This window comes from Triticum aestivum, chromosome 3B (genome assembly GCF_018294505.1).
Source record: "Triticum aestivum cultivar Chinese Spring chromosome 3B, IWGSC CS RefSeq v2.1, whole genome shotgun sequence".
In the NCBI taxonomy this organism is placed as follows: Eukaryota; Viridiplantae; Streptophyta; class Magnoliopsida; order Poales; family Poaceae; genus Triticum; species Triticum aestivum.
In genome coordinates, this window is record NC_057801.1 from 201,051,748 (window position 1) to 201,066,440 (window position 14,693).

The 14,693-nt window shown below is 48.3% G+C and overlaps 1 protein-coding gene across 1 annotated transcript; it reads right to left on the bottom strand.

Moving 5' to 3' along the window:
- Positions 1-2,280: 2,280 nt before the first annotated feature.
- LOC123069358 (putative E3 ubiquitin-protein ligase LIN) lies at positions 2,281-12,614 on the bottom strand. The gene is made up of 12 exons (XM_044492191.1): positions 11,765-12,614; positions 11,411-11,665; positions 6,391-6,479; positions 5,060-6,295; positions 4,830-4,974; positions 4,178-4,742; positions 3,951-4,075; positions 3,702-3,818; positions 3,484-3,615; positions 2,996-3,376; positions 2,633-2,881; positions 2,281-2,546 (listed from the first exon to the last, which is right to left on the bottom strand). The coding sequence occupies exons 1-12, from the start codon at positions 12,584-12,586 to the stop codon at positions 2,529-2,531; spliced, it is 4,134 nt and encodes a 1,377-aa protein (XP_044348126.1). The 5' UTR covers positions 12,587-12,614; the 3' UTR covers positions 2,281-2,528.
- Between the last annotated feature and the right edge of the window lie 2,079 nt (positions 12,615-14,693).

Sequence of the window (14,693 nt, forward strand, 5' to 3'; positions counted from 1 at the left end):
AAAGGCCATACCAATTTCATCATCAATTTCTTCACTTGAAGAAATGCATTTTTAGGGGTCGTCTTCCATGTGTTAAACCAAATCTTATGGGACTCTGTCTCCTGTATACACTCACAAACTCATTAGTTCCACAACCTATTTGTCGTCAATACTCCAAAACTACTAAGGGGGCACTTGATGCACTTACAAGTTTTACTCCCATTTTGGTGAAAAGCTTTTGCCATGAGTGACTGGTGAATATCATGTCTCTGTCAATTACAATCACTATGAGTAGACCATGCAGTTTAGAGATGTTGTGTGTGAATGCTTGAGTTACTGTTTGAACAATTATTGGGTGTCTCATAGCTAAGAAGTGAGCATATTTGGTAAACCTGTCCACCACTACTAAGATGAGATTTTTTGTGAGGGACTGGAAGCCCTTCTACAAAATCCATGTTGATGTGTGTCCAAGCAAAGTCAGGGACAGACAGTGGTTGTAGCAGTCCAGGATAAGGGTTATGTTGAGCTTTGTACAGTTGACAGTCAGGGCATTGTGCACAAATGTTTTCACCTCTTATCTCATTCCTGGCCATGTGAACAAGATTTTTAATCTATGGTAAGTAGCTCTTTCTCGAGAATGCTCTCCAAGTTTAGAAGTGTGGAATGAAGTGAGGAGGGATTTTCTGAGGTCAGTATGTGTGCCAACCACAATTTTTCCTTTGTACCTAAGAACTCCACTTGTTAAGGTGTATGGAGGATGTCCTGTTGGAGCAATGGCCAGTTAAGCAGTGAGATCAGAGCATCTTTGATCCTCTTTATACCTCTTGACTACTTCAGTGATCCAAGTTGGAATGGCAACACTGGAAGTTAGTGCAGTGATAGCATACTTTACTCTAGAGAGTGCATTAGCAACTTTGTTCTCTTTCCCTTTTTTGTACTCAACTCTGAATTTGTACCCCAACAGTTTAACGAGAAGTTTGTGTTGTATTCCCTCTGTGAGTTTCTGCTCTTGAATGTGTTTAGGGCTTTGCTGATCAGTTCTAATGATGATTGACGAGGAAGCAAAGTAATGTTTCCATTTCTTTATGTCCTCAATGATTGCAATACTTCCTTATCATAGGTGGACTACCCAGCAGCCTTTGGGCAAATACATTTGCTTGAAAAGGAGATTTGTTGTCCTCTCTGCATCAAGATAGCTCCAATGCCATAACCAAAAGCATGAGCTTCTAGGAAAAAAGGAATAGAGAAGCCAGGCATTGCTAACACTGGTGCAGTGGTCATGTGAGTTTTAAGCTGCTGGAAGGCATCTTCTTATGCTGCTTCCCATTTAAAGCCACCTTCTTTTAGAGCTTCAAAGAGTGGCTTGCAGGTAATTCCATAATTCCTAATAAATCTTCTGTAGTAGCCAGCAAGCCCCAAGAAACTCCTCAAGCGAGTTACATTTTCTAGAGTAGGCCACTGCACTATTGCTTCAACTTTAGCTAGATTTGTTGAACTCCCTCAGCAGTGATAACATATTCCAAGCACTCCACTTTGTTCTGGGCAAAAGTGCATTTGGGAATTTTTGCATATAATTGATGTTTCCTTAAGGAAGCAAAAAACTAACTGCAAATGCTCCAAGTGCTCCAAGTAAGATTTGCTGAATATTAAGATATCAACAAAGAAAACCAAGACACAAACTCTCAGAAAGAGGACCTAGTACACAATGTGCATCAATTGTTGAAATGTAGGTGGGCCATTGGCCAACCCAAATGGCATTACCAGAAATTCAAACAATCCCATGTGGCTGCTAAAAGCAGTCTTTTCAATGTCTCCTTCTTTCATTCTTATTTGATACGTCGTGGCTTGTACAACGGGCAAATTTACCACTTGATGTGGGAAGACATTGATTTCATCAAGACAACGGTTCCTACTTTCTTCAAAGCTACGGTACAAGGTTGGTTCAATCGTTTGACATCTCCTCAAGGACAAGTTTGATTTCGCGAGGAGGTACTGTGAGGCCCAACATATTCAGCTAGCAACTATTCCTTTCTTCAATTAACGACGAACTTAAAAAGAACGTCCAATCTAATGATGCGGATTGAAGCTCCAATGATGCGGATTGAAGCTCATAACAAGATTGGACGGCTCGCATGGCTCGCCTCCGACTGAAGCGTTATTCACTTTACTGTACCGTTTCACTTGTCTTGGTGTTCATTTTCTATCGTTGTCAGCTGGGCGATATAAGCCAGCTCCGTTTATTGTGATCGCATCACATTTGCTGAGAATTATCTCTACCAAAACATAAACCCTATATCTTACGATGATAATTCCAGCTTTCATGATTTACTTTCCCCAACCCTAGCTACCAAATTCTCTTCTGAATCCAGAAAAGGGCATGACAGTTATGTACTTTGCAGTCCTTGCAAAAGCATGCCAAAAATAGTTACATTCAAATTACAGTATATGCCATTTTTGTCTGTATAGATCCCCATTCTAGTGACCGTTCTGCACAAAGATAGGTCACTTATTCCGTCATCCCCAGTCTGTACCGGACAATCTGCATCTGCTCATGTCAATCCCCAAGCCTGTATAGAGACAGAAAAAGAAGGGAACTCTCAGTGTAAAACAGCCTTCATGCATTATTGGCCAATATAAAATCCACGACCCTGACCTGAATTTTGCCGTCAGACGTTCCGACGACGAGGACGTCCCCGTCGGCGTCCACCGCCATGCACTGGACCCGGCAGCCGGCTCCGCCGGCCTGGAGGGCGCCGATTTTGATGAGCTTCTCCCTGGACCAGATCTCCACGGCGCCATTCCTGGAGCCGAGGTACACCAGGTCCGCGCTCACCACCAGCGACCGCACCTCCGCCGCCGACGGTATCGACCCAACCAGGTTGTAGTTCGAGCTGTTCCATATCTGCACCCAGCAGCGCCCAAACTGTCGTCAGAAACCCCTCACAAATACCTCGAATCGCCGGAGAAACCACACCGAGATAGACTGGTTTGTCGATCGTATTCATGTAGCAAGCACCTTGACCGACGCGCCGTCGAGCGGGGTGCTCCCGGTGTAGAGCAGCCCGTCGTGGACCTGCAGGGAGTAGACCGGGTTGGACTTGCCGAGGATCCTCTTGTTCCCGGACTGGATGACGCCCAGCGTCCCGCTGGCCAGGTCGATCTCCTGGATGCTGCCGTCGTTGCAGCCGCAGAAGAGCTTGCCGTGCACCAGCGCCATGGACCGCACGGACTTGCTCGGGTTCAGCACCTTGGGGGTGCCGCCGTTCCAGCTCAGCGTCTTCACGCCGGCGCCCTGCGGCACGAAGCAGGCCATGGCGCCCGCCACGGCCAGGTTCTGCACGGGGTCCCGCGTGTCGTACACCTCCGCGCACCGGAGGCCGTCCCGGAACTGCCACACCTGCCCATGCACGTACCAACCAACAGGTTTCATTCTGAACTTCGCACGCTGTAATTAACTTTCCTCGATCTCGCGAAGAAAGAAACATAGGATGTCGATGTTGTTACCCTGATAGTTCTGTCCATGGATCCGCTGTAGAGCTTCTCCTCCGAGGGCAGGATTGACAAGCTGGTGATTGCTTTCGTGTGCTCCTGGGATTCCTGGACGAGGCGAAGGATGTTCTCGCTTCCCTCCCACACCTGAATGGGAATTTTTCAGACTTGAAAGACTGAAACTGTATTAATGAGACCTGTAACTGTAATCATGGACATTTTGGAAGCGCAACCTTTAGTGTTCCATCGGAGTGCCCGGAGAAGATGTAGCTCTTGTAGTAAACGATCGACGTGACCTCGCCGTTCGAGCTGCAATCGGCATTGTTAAGCTCCTTGTGGTTCCACATGTCCTGCCACAAGAACAAGAAACATTCTTCAGCAAACATAAATCTTGTACTGTATCTGTATGTAATAGTACATCTTTTGTGAATTTAGAACTTTTTTTGAATTTAATCGGATTGATGGTAAACGCTGACTCTTACGATGCTAGACTCCTGACCATCTGACAGCAGCTTCAGCATCTCGAACGCGAGGCCGGACGATTTCTTGAGCTCCCTCAATGTCCTCAGCACGTCCTTGATGTACGTCGTGATGTCTTGCATGCCCTCTGAACAATGTCACAAGTTTTTGAGCATAAATCAGAGATGAGAGCAGTATTTTAATTTACAAACTTCTCGGCAGAATGATCATTGAGCAGCCAGTAACCAACCACGGTCGTTCATGAAGCTCCTCAGCGCCACCATGGCGAGGGCGCGGTCGCTGCCGTGCTTGGCGGACCTGAGGACGAGCACGAGCTGCCGGAGCAGGCAGACACGCGCGGCGCCGAGCACGCCGGTGTCCGGGAGGAGGGAGAGCATGTGGACGAGCCATGCCGCGCACACGAGGCTCGCCGCGAACAGCTCCGCGTTCTTGCTCTCCAGGCACTCGGACAGGGCCTCCAGCACCAGCCCGAACTCGTGGCTCACCAGCGCGTACGCCGTCTTCCTCTCCCACTCCGACGCCGCCTTCTCTTCCCCGGCCGCGTCGTCCTCGGCGCCGTCGGTGCCACGAACGACGCTCAGCTCCTGCGACTGCCGATACCTCTCCTTCACCCTTGCGAGCTTCAGCAGGGCGGACCGGGCGAGCGGCCGCCCGGACGACGAGAACTTTCCGGGGAAGTTCATGATGGTCTCGGCGGCGAGGAGCTGGCTCCTCGGAAAATCCGAGTTCTTGAGGCACTGCACGAGGCTGTCCATCGCCTCCTCGCGGTACATGCTTATCTTCCTCGGTTCCACCTGACAATCACATCAAATCATTCAGAAGAGCTATATATGAATCATTCCGTAAGCTAATTTGAATAAATTCTACTGTGGCCAGCTCACCAAGAGATCGAGCTGAAGAAGAAGTCCGGCGACGACGGGGCTCTGCTCCGGCGTGGTGGACTGCAGATACACGAGGAGCGTGTGCATCATGCTGAAGGAGCTCCCCTCTTTGATCGCCCGAAGCACACGTTCCGCGGCCGATCGCCTGCAGTTCGAATAACGGTTATGCATGGGGTCCACAAGTCAGCACTTAGAAAGCGTGGGAGGAATGTGGAATTTGATTTCGTTACTTTTTCAGCTTCAGAAGCTCGGAGAGGAACCGCACGATTTCGAACTTGTCGGCGTCGCCGACGACGTGGAAGGCGTCTAGGACGGCGCCCACCGCCAGCTTCTCCACGATGCTGCTCCGGCAGTGGCCGTCTTCCGCGATGCATCGCATCAGGATCCTCATTGCGGCCACCCTCACCTCGACCTGTTCGGCCTCTAAGACCAGCGCCGTGCTCCTCACGAATCTCTCAGACACAAGAGCGGACCTCGGCACCGGCGGCGTGCTCTCCCGGCCGACGCCTGATTCTGTGAGAATCTGGCTCAGGAGGATCACTGACGCGGACTTGGGCTTGACGCACATGTTGAGCGCGTCTGCCTCATCGGCTCGCCGGATGGTGGCCACCAGCGCTTCGCCCATGTCCATCTCGACAAGCTGCTCTACGGAAGGAGAGAGGAGAAAGATGAGCACGACGGCCTCGACGAGCCCTTTCTTGAACAGGGCGACCAGGCAGTCCACGTCGGTGTCCACCCGCGTGAGCGTCTGCACGACGCCGTCGTCGCGGGAGGCGAGCTCGGCGAGGAGGAAGACGGCCACCTGCAGCACCTGCGCGCTGACGGAGTTGAAGAGGATCTCCACGAAGCCGTTGATGACGGCGGGCTTGGCCAGCGCGGAGAAGAAGGCCTGCTCGGCGGCGCCGGCCTCGCGCCAGAGCCGCTCGATCCTGAGCACCGACTTCTCCGACTCGGCCAGCTCCTCGGACGTGCAGAGGCAGGACACCGCGGCGCGGAGCTCGCCGACGGCGCTCTCCACGGTGGCCTGCACGATGACGCTGGTCGGCGACGGCGCGCTCGCCTGGCTGCCGGTGGCGTCCGGGGACGGCGAGTTGATCTTGAACGCGGGGGCCGGGCTTTCCATCCTCGCGGCGGGTGTTCTCGGCACCGCGGGCGTGGCAGGCGTGGGGGGCGTGATGGGCGTGGCGGGCGGGCTCTGCTCGCGCCAGCCGGCGATGAGGCGCTTGAGGACGTAGTTGGTCTTGGGGAGGCTGCCGCCGTGGAGGTGCTGGCGCGTGATGGGGCAGGTGGCGTTGCCGCGGTCGAGCCACTCCTGTATGGCGCGGCGCTCGTACGTCTGGCCGGTCTCGAGCGTGACGGGGTCGTCGAACACCTGGCTGGTGATCGGGCACACGAAGTCCTTGGGCGTCGTCGCCGCCTGCTGCTGCTGATGCCGCGACAGGTCCGCGTCGCCGCCCATCGGGGACCTGTATGTACTCAAATCAGCGCGTGTCTCGATCGATAACATCGGTGCAATCTAGGTTGGTGAAATGCTGTTTCTGGAAGCGATCCAAATGGTTACCTCGAGGGCTCCGGAGAGAGGCGGGCGCCATCGTCGCCGCGTGGCTGAGCTCTGCGTGGCTTGGACAGTGGGGACGCCGCAGGCTTTTCCTAGGAGACAAGCCAACAGCATTGGGAACTCAGCTTTGGAGCGATGAGAAGCAAACGAGGGTTGTGTTCTTCCATCCTCAAGTAGTAGAAACGTAATTTACATGCCTTCTTTTATTGAACCTTCTTTTAAAAAAGTTATAAGAACTCAATTTCATAATTTGAAAAGAGCCATTTGTGTAGGCTACGCTTTTGACAGTTCCCCAGTTGTCTTTCTCTATAAATCACTACCATCTGGAATTACGCTCTAAAATCACACTATTTGAAAATGTGCAATTCTAGTGAAATGGGGTGACAAATGTCATCTCCAATGCTTAGGCGTTTGTTTAGACCCTAGAGAGAGAGAAAAAACAAATTGAAAAATTACCGTAGCATTGTACTGTCCAATGCTAACACGGATAAATAAGTGCCATATGATGAATAGAAAAACTCAAATTGCAAAGGCTGTGGCTAGGTCCAAGTCCACCGAGATTTAACCAAGTCTCGGTCAAGTAACATAGCATATGCAAGAGAGAAAAAGGAAAAAAATTGAAAAAATTGCACGGATCTCAATGTAAGATCTCACAGATGTAGCATCGTTTGAGACTTCGACTTAACGAAGTCTCATTCGACTGAGACTTAGCAAGAATGAATTGCAAATCCAATCAAACATGTGGCAATTGTGAAAAAAAAACAAAAAAAACTCAAATTGCAAATTTGTTCTATTCAACGCCGAGCCGACCAAGCATCCAAAAAAACCGGAAACCCGCTAGTTAGTTGAAGAAGCCTCGGTAGGTATTCTCGGGGAATTAGTTTTTCTGGCGTTCAGGATAAGTCCTCGCAACCAATTAATTTTGACTTGTGCGAGGAAAGGAAAAAGTCCATTTTAAACCTTGAACTTGTAGACGTTCGGCGAAACAAATCCTCAAGTCGAAATCCCGGTCGATTGCACCCTAAACTATGCAATCCCGGTCTAAATTGAACCTTCGGGTCCTTTGGATGACCGGGATCGGTGGGAATTCGCTGAGGCCGCTGCTATGCTCACCCCTGCAACCGCTGGGCCGGCCCACTTTAATTTTTTTTAGAAATAAAAAAATGCAAAGGGGACTACAGCCTGCTAGCCCGGACCGCTTTTGTTTTTTTTGTTAGAAAACAAAAAGAAGCGCACGCTCGTAATCGAGACCGATGCTGGTGGTTGGAACGACGCTACTAACCAGGGACACTACATACGTTATGTTAACTTACTCCCTTTTTCTTCTTTCTTTTGTTTCCTTTTTCTTTCGTTTCGTTTTGTCTTTGTTTTTATTTTATTTTTTAGTTTCCTTTTTAAAAAAATCATGATTTCTTTTGAAATTGACGAACCTTTTTCCAAATTTGCATATTATTTTTTAATGCCGTAAATTTCTAATTTTTTAAAAGCTCGAGTTTTTAAAACTATATAAAATCCGTTTTACTAGGAAATAGCAAACGAAAAAAAGAACCTTGTGAACCAGAATTTAAAAAGATTTTTTTTACGAATTTTGTACAAAATGTTCATGGATTTGAAAACGTCCATGAAAAAAGATGTTTATCAGAAACGTCCATGAATGTTCAATGTTTATTTGAAAATAGTTCAACATATATTACAAAAATGTTCAATGCGTATTTTCAAAAACCAATCGTTGCATATATTCATATTTGTTTTAAAAAATGTTTATCACATAATACAAATGTTCAATGCATATTCAAAAATTGTTCAACACATTTATTTATAGTTTTTCGAAAATGTTCAGTGCATAATATTCTCAAATGTTCAAAAGAAGTTTGGAGCATAATGTTTCGTGTCGTGAATCTATCAGTTGAACTCACTAGTTTGGTTGGCAAATTCCAGCAAATAACAAGATTGAGGTCGCGAGTTCGAGTCGCTCCCGTAGAACTTTTCCAGAATTTTTTTTTTGCGCGCCTACTATTCAATAGCTCCAAATGGGCCGGTTCACGAATTTAAGAAAAAACAGAAAATGAAAAATAAAGTGAAAAAAGAAAGAAAAAGAAAGGCTAAAAGGAGGAAAAAGAGAGCAAGTTAACACAACGCAAGTGGTGTCCTTGTGGTTTGTTGCTTCGATCAACAACAAATGATCTTCGGTTCGAGCCACCACCACCACGCGGTCATTTTTTCGAACGAAAAAAAAACTAAAGCGGGCTGGTTTAGCGGGGAGCTGGGTACGCGCCCCACCACGCGCTCATTTTTTTAAACGAAAAAAAAACTAAAGCGGGCTGGTTCAGCGGGGAGCTGGATGCGCGCCATTCGGAATTTTTATTCTTGAACGAAAAAATACTCCAGCGGGCCGGCCCATCATACGAATCCCAGTTCAAACGATGTCATGGTTTGATTTAGACCGGGATTGCATAGTTCAGAATGCAATCGACCGGGATTTCGATTTGAGGGTTCATTCCGCCGAACTCCTACGAGTTCAGGGTTTGAAATGGACTTTTTCCGCGAGGAAAATGGTTGGGGCGCCTCGTGACTCCGTTTGCTTCGATGCTAGGCAATATCATGTTTTTGATAGGAATCGCACATAGCGAGCAGGGAAACAATCCCACCGCCTGATGTTAGGGCACACGTTTGTGGATGGCCTAAGAAGATGAGGATCGTTGGATGTTTCCAAGTGACTATTTGTTCATGAATTATCTCAAATTTTATTACATCTCAGTCACACATCTTAACTAGTCCAGATTAGATATCCGAAAGTTTCCACTGCAATAATTTCCAGGATTGTAGTATGGGCCGTTCATACCACCGTCCATTTTGGTTGTTTAAATTAAGCTCCCAAAAAGGTCTTATATTCAGGAACAGAGGGAGTATTTCCAAATCCATGAATGAATACTTTTTCTAAGTTGATGATTGTGAGTGTTGGTTCGTTATTTGCAAAATTAAGTAGCTATTTTTTGCAGTTTCTGTTTCAAAAGTAGAAGGACATTTGTAAGTGTCTCATACGACTAAGAAAATAGCAAATCAGTCATTATATTTATGGTTTGTCATATAGATATTCATCCTAGCTTTAGGTTCTCCTATACTTATTTATGTTGTTGAATTCTGTCATTCTAAACTTATTTATATGTTGATATATAGAAAATTTTGGCAAAATGGCATTACCACAATATTCAGCGAATAAAACTACAATCTAACTTACTACTGAAATTTACAAAACTAAAGCACAACACTTATCGCAAAGCTTTTTTTTCATGCAGATTGTACCATAAAAAAGTTGACTCATCTTGTATCATCTATTCTTAAATAGCTACAACCCACTACCTAATTTTTCTCTCCATGCAACAATGCCGCATCACCAAGTCATGTATGCAATCATAAGTTACTTTTTTCATTAATCTCTTCATGCAAAGCATACCACCTCATGCTTGACTTTTTTTCCAAGGAATTAAGTAATGTTAGACACTTTTATATTTGCTTTTTGCATTAACTTTAGTCTTCCTAGCCATTTTTTTACCAAGGTTACGCAACAACGCGAGGGGCATCGTCTAGTATCAAAATAGCTAGCCCCCACTAACTATTTCTCTCAATATGCAAGCATACCACATCATCGCACAAATGCATGAGAAAAGACCCACCTCCACTACCATATGTCTCTCAACATGCAAGCATACCACTTCATTATGAAACATGCATGAACAAAATACTCATCTCAACATGCAAACATACATGAGAATTTTCATTCTATTATGTTATTTATATGTAATAAACATTTTACAACTCTATAGTACTCAAACATAATAAATTATATGTATTTCTAGTTTTAGCATTTTATATTATTACTTCAAATATTCATGTTTCATAGAACGAATCACATTGAAATATGTTGGAAAATATTCCCGCAACAACGTGTGGGGTATCATCTAGTTTTTAAAACGTGCAAAACTGATTAAATCAAAACCAGGCAATTAGTTTTTACTTTTTGGCGAATGGGGTCATCACAACTCACCAGGAGCACATGCAACATATCTCCTTGTTTTGCAATGCCTCCATTCAATGAATTCCTAGAAAGCGTGTCGTCAAACTTTTCTAACTTTGACTTATATTCTATACAAATAAACATTTTGATTGATAAATATTTAAATATTTAAATTTCATACTTTTCTAGTGAAAACCCCTAGAAATACCAATATCTAAAACACATATTCTATTTAGGAACTGATGGAGTAAGAATTAATTGATTTCAGTGCATTGATATAGGAGTACCTATGTGCTAATTGTGAAAACACTAGTTTTATAAATTTATAGAATCCAGACCATTTATGCAATCGTCCTTATTGTTTAGTTTCAGGTTGTTAAATTGTGATGAACTTGGTTTCTAATGTGTTGTGACTTGTGAAGAAGGTAAGTACTCCCTCCGTCCGGAATTACTTGTCGCAGAAATGGATGTATCTAGATGTATTTTAGTTCTAGAATACATCCATTTTTATCCATTTCTGTGACAAGTAATTCGGGACAGAGAGAGTAAGAACGTAGACAAAAACATGTCAGCTTATTAGAGTAAATAAGACCAAGTCTAGTCTAGTTATTTAAATGGGGTTATCATAAACTTACAAACGGGTCTAAGTTGCCTAATTCAAAGTTCATATTTTTACTTGTAGACCGGCATCCATGTTTATTTATTATAAACCACCGCATATCCTAACTAATCATGAACTCAGATGTGCACCGTTAATCTTTTTTGGGGACTGCCATTCATAAGAAATGGGTAGACCTGAGCACCAATGGACTTCTCTGATTTTGGACTAGGGATCCAATCATGGACAAGGATGCAAGCGGACCGTTCGTCCACGGTCCGCTTGCATTATTCCTGTTTCGGACGATAATAAAACACCTCTCTAGTTTCGGCCTAAAAGAAATTCTTTTAAGTTTCAGTCCGTGTCAAGGTTCAGATACAGCTATACGTATACAGCACACAAACACACACCTGTTTTCCGGTGTAGAGCTCGGATGAAGAATCCTCCGTGCTTTCGTCGGAAGCCGTGGCAGGCGAGTATCCAGCCCGGAGTCTGGTCGCCGGGCTTCCTCTGCCGACCTGCGGCGGCTGCTTCTTCTGCTGCTGCACTATGAGGTGCGGAGCCACGCGCTGCGGGTACAGGCTCGGCGGCCTCATCATTTCCCTCCGGCCTTTGATGCTGCCCTGCCGCGGGTACATGTCGCCCTCCGCCTCCGCCCACATCGGCTACAAAATCACCGGAACCTGCTGTGAGTCTGGACTCTGAACTACTCCGTTGAGCACGCTGAAATGCATGGAGAGCACGAAGTGTCTATGTAGACTTACATTATTCCGTACGCCATTCTGTGAACTGACGGCCCCATCGTCGGCGTCCGTCGAGGCTTCCTCGTAGCCGGTGTTCTCGTACTCGTCGGCGTGCTGTCCGACGGTGAATACAAGCTCTGGAGGAGGAGGCGGCGGCGACATCCTTGGCGCCTCGCCGGCTTCGAGGATCTTCTTTAGGTAGAGCGCGTAGGCCTTGCAGTTCACGTCCAGCACCATCTCGTACTCGCGCTCCAGGCCCCTCATCTCGTGCGCCTGGGCGCCGCTCATCAGTGACAGCACCCTCATCGCCGACAGCGCCACTGTCTCGTCGGATCTGTCTTCGTCTCCCTGTGCCGCGGAGGCCACTGCGGCGGCGGCAGACGCGCGGCGTGTGGCGAAGTGCCGCATGACGGCGAGGAGGCGCGGCGCGAAGAGTGCCTCGAATGCCGCGGGCGCGAGCTCGTGGCGCGCGAGCGCGGGGTCGAGGACGAAGAGGTCGAGCACGGAGGACGCGGCGGACGGCGCCCCGCCGCGTCGTCGCGCTGCCGACGCGAGAGCGGAGAGGAGGCAGGAGAGCGGGGTGGCCGCGGGGAGGGACAGCAGCAGCCGCTCGGCGGCCCGGAGCGACGACGGCGACGGCGAGGCGGAAGGGACCGTGTCCAGCGCGTCCGATATGAGCGACAGCGCCTGGAGCGTCGCGGCCGTGTGCTGCCCCCCGCCGCCGTCCGCGGCGGCTGCGGCGGAGAGGAGGTGGCGCCGGAGGAGCGGGTCGGCGATGAGCTCCGCGAGGAACGCCGAGGCGTGCGCCACGACGAAGGAGTACGTCGGCGTAGGCCCTGCCATGCTTGGCTTCTCACGCGTCGCGTGCCGTGCCGCCCGTGCTGAGCAGGACACTCGTTGATGGGGATGGTTTTGTTTCGATAACCTTGGATTCGAAAGCAGACGACGGAGAGGACGAAATGGCCGAAAAGGGCACGCGTTCTTGGTTGGTGGGAGAGAGGAGGAGGGGTAGGATGGGGATTTGGCATCCTGTGGGATTTAAATTATGGCGGGAGGAGGACTGGGTCGGGCTCGGTTCCCGGCCGGCAGCGGTCGGCAGCTAGCGCGCGACGGCGCGACGCGTGGAGAGAGTCAGAGAGACGGGCCGTTCGTCCGGCGAAAAGGACCGTTTTGGAGTTGCTAAACCTTTGACAGTAGCGAGAAAGTCAGATCATCATCTCTTCTTTTTGACACTAGGTCGGATCATATTCTTACTTAAAAAACGTGGGATTTTTGTTACAATCGTTGTGACAAATGTTTGATGGGAGTGGCTTTCAGTCATTGTCACCATTCAGCAAAAACCTTCGAAGAGAAGGACTCGCCAATTGGAGCAAATGAAGAAAACAATGAGACAGCGAAGCCACCAACCATAGTATACCTTCAGCTGCAAGATTTTTGTTAGTACTTCGGATTAGGATATGTATTGGAGCGCGAAAACACCATTTGATGTGTACACATAGAAGGTTGGAAAACCGATGGAGTTGTTCATTTTCCCGCGTCCTCTTCAGTAAGGACCTCTTCCGGTCCATATTACTTGTCGATTAAACGCATGTATCAAGCACTGAAATATATCTAGATACATCTGTTTTAACGACAATTAATATGAAGGGAGTACATCTTTTGATGTATGCGATCGAGCGGCTCTCTGGGGACTCATCCTCTCACTCCTCGCTGGTGCGATGCGCGATGCGCGCGCGCCAAGGGAGCCCTAGCTCAGTCGCCCACCCCCGCCTCCTCTCCCTCCGTGCCGCCATTGGAATGTGTCCATTGGACAAAGCTCTTGTAGTGCTCGCAAAGACAGGGCTCCATCCCCCTCCCTTGTTCGTGATGTCGCGACGTGGGTTAGCTGCTCCTAGGGCGTGTGGATCCAGCAACTATTGGGCTGGGAGGCGGCGGTGGATAGGTCTGGCTCACCCTGATATGGATAACGACATGTCGCGGGCAGCGAGGCTTGGTGGCGGCGCGTTTTTGTGATGCGTCGTTAGTGCTGGCCTCGTGGTTGGCTCTTCCAGAGGGCGTCTTTGACAAAGGTGGTTGTGGCCGGCCCAGCGCACCTCGTTAGTGAGTCTGGAGCGGGGTCCATGATGGGGCATCACAGGGGTGGCGGGGTGATTAGTACGAGGGGTGGGTGGCTCGGACTACGATGGCCACCCATCGCCAGCGCAGGGGGCGTCGGTCGTGGAATGTTCCGATCCTTCTCCTCATCCTTTCCCCTAGCCTAGATCCTTCTAGTCGCCGATCTGGCATTGTCTACGGCAAGCCGGTCCCTGACGGCTCCGTCGTTGGTAGGGGTCTATGGATCGATGCAAAGCTTGCTCCTTTGGCTGTCTCTGGGTGTCTGGGTGCAGGGCGGCAACCTGTTAGTGGGATCCACAATGCTCGTGGGTGGAGCTTGAGGCTCGTCTGCTGGCTGGCTTCCATGGCCGCGTAGGCGGCCTAGTGGCAGGCATTCAACCACTACCGCGGGAAGCTCCTAAGACGACACACGTATAGGAGTCCTATCACATGTATTCAGACTAATCAAGTAGGACGTAGGGTTTCACCTCTTCGAGAGGGCCCAAACCTGGGTAAACACTTGTCTCATGTTCACCATCTTCCAAAATCCACAACTCGGGCCCCCTACCTGAGATCTGCCGGTTTTAGTACTGACAATGACCATTATAAAAGAGATAGCAATCAAATAGCTCATGAACTAGCTAGATTATATAAATATTCACCTCCTGGTATATGGATGGATTCTCCTCCGGATGCGGTGGTTTTCTTCCTTGTAAACGATGCTACTTTGCTTGTGATTTAATAAAGGAGGAACCAATTATTAAAAATATATTCAATTTAATCCATATCTATACCAATACTAGTAGAGTGCCCGTGCGTTGCCACGGGCTCTTGAAATAGTATGCAAGAGTTACAT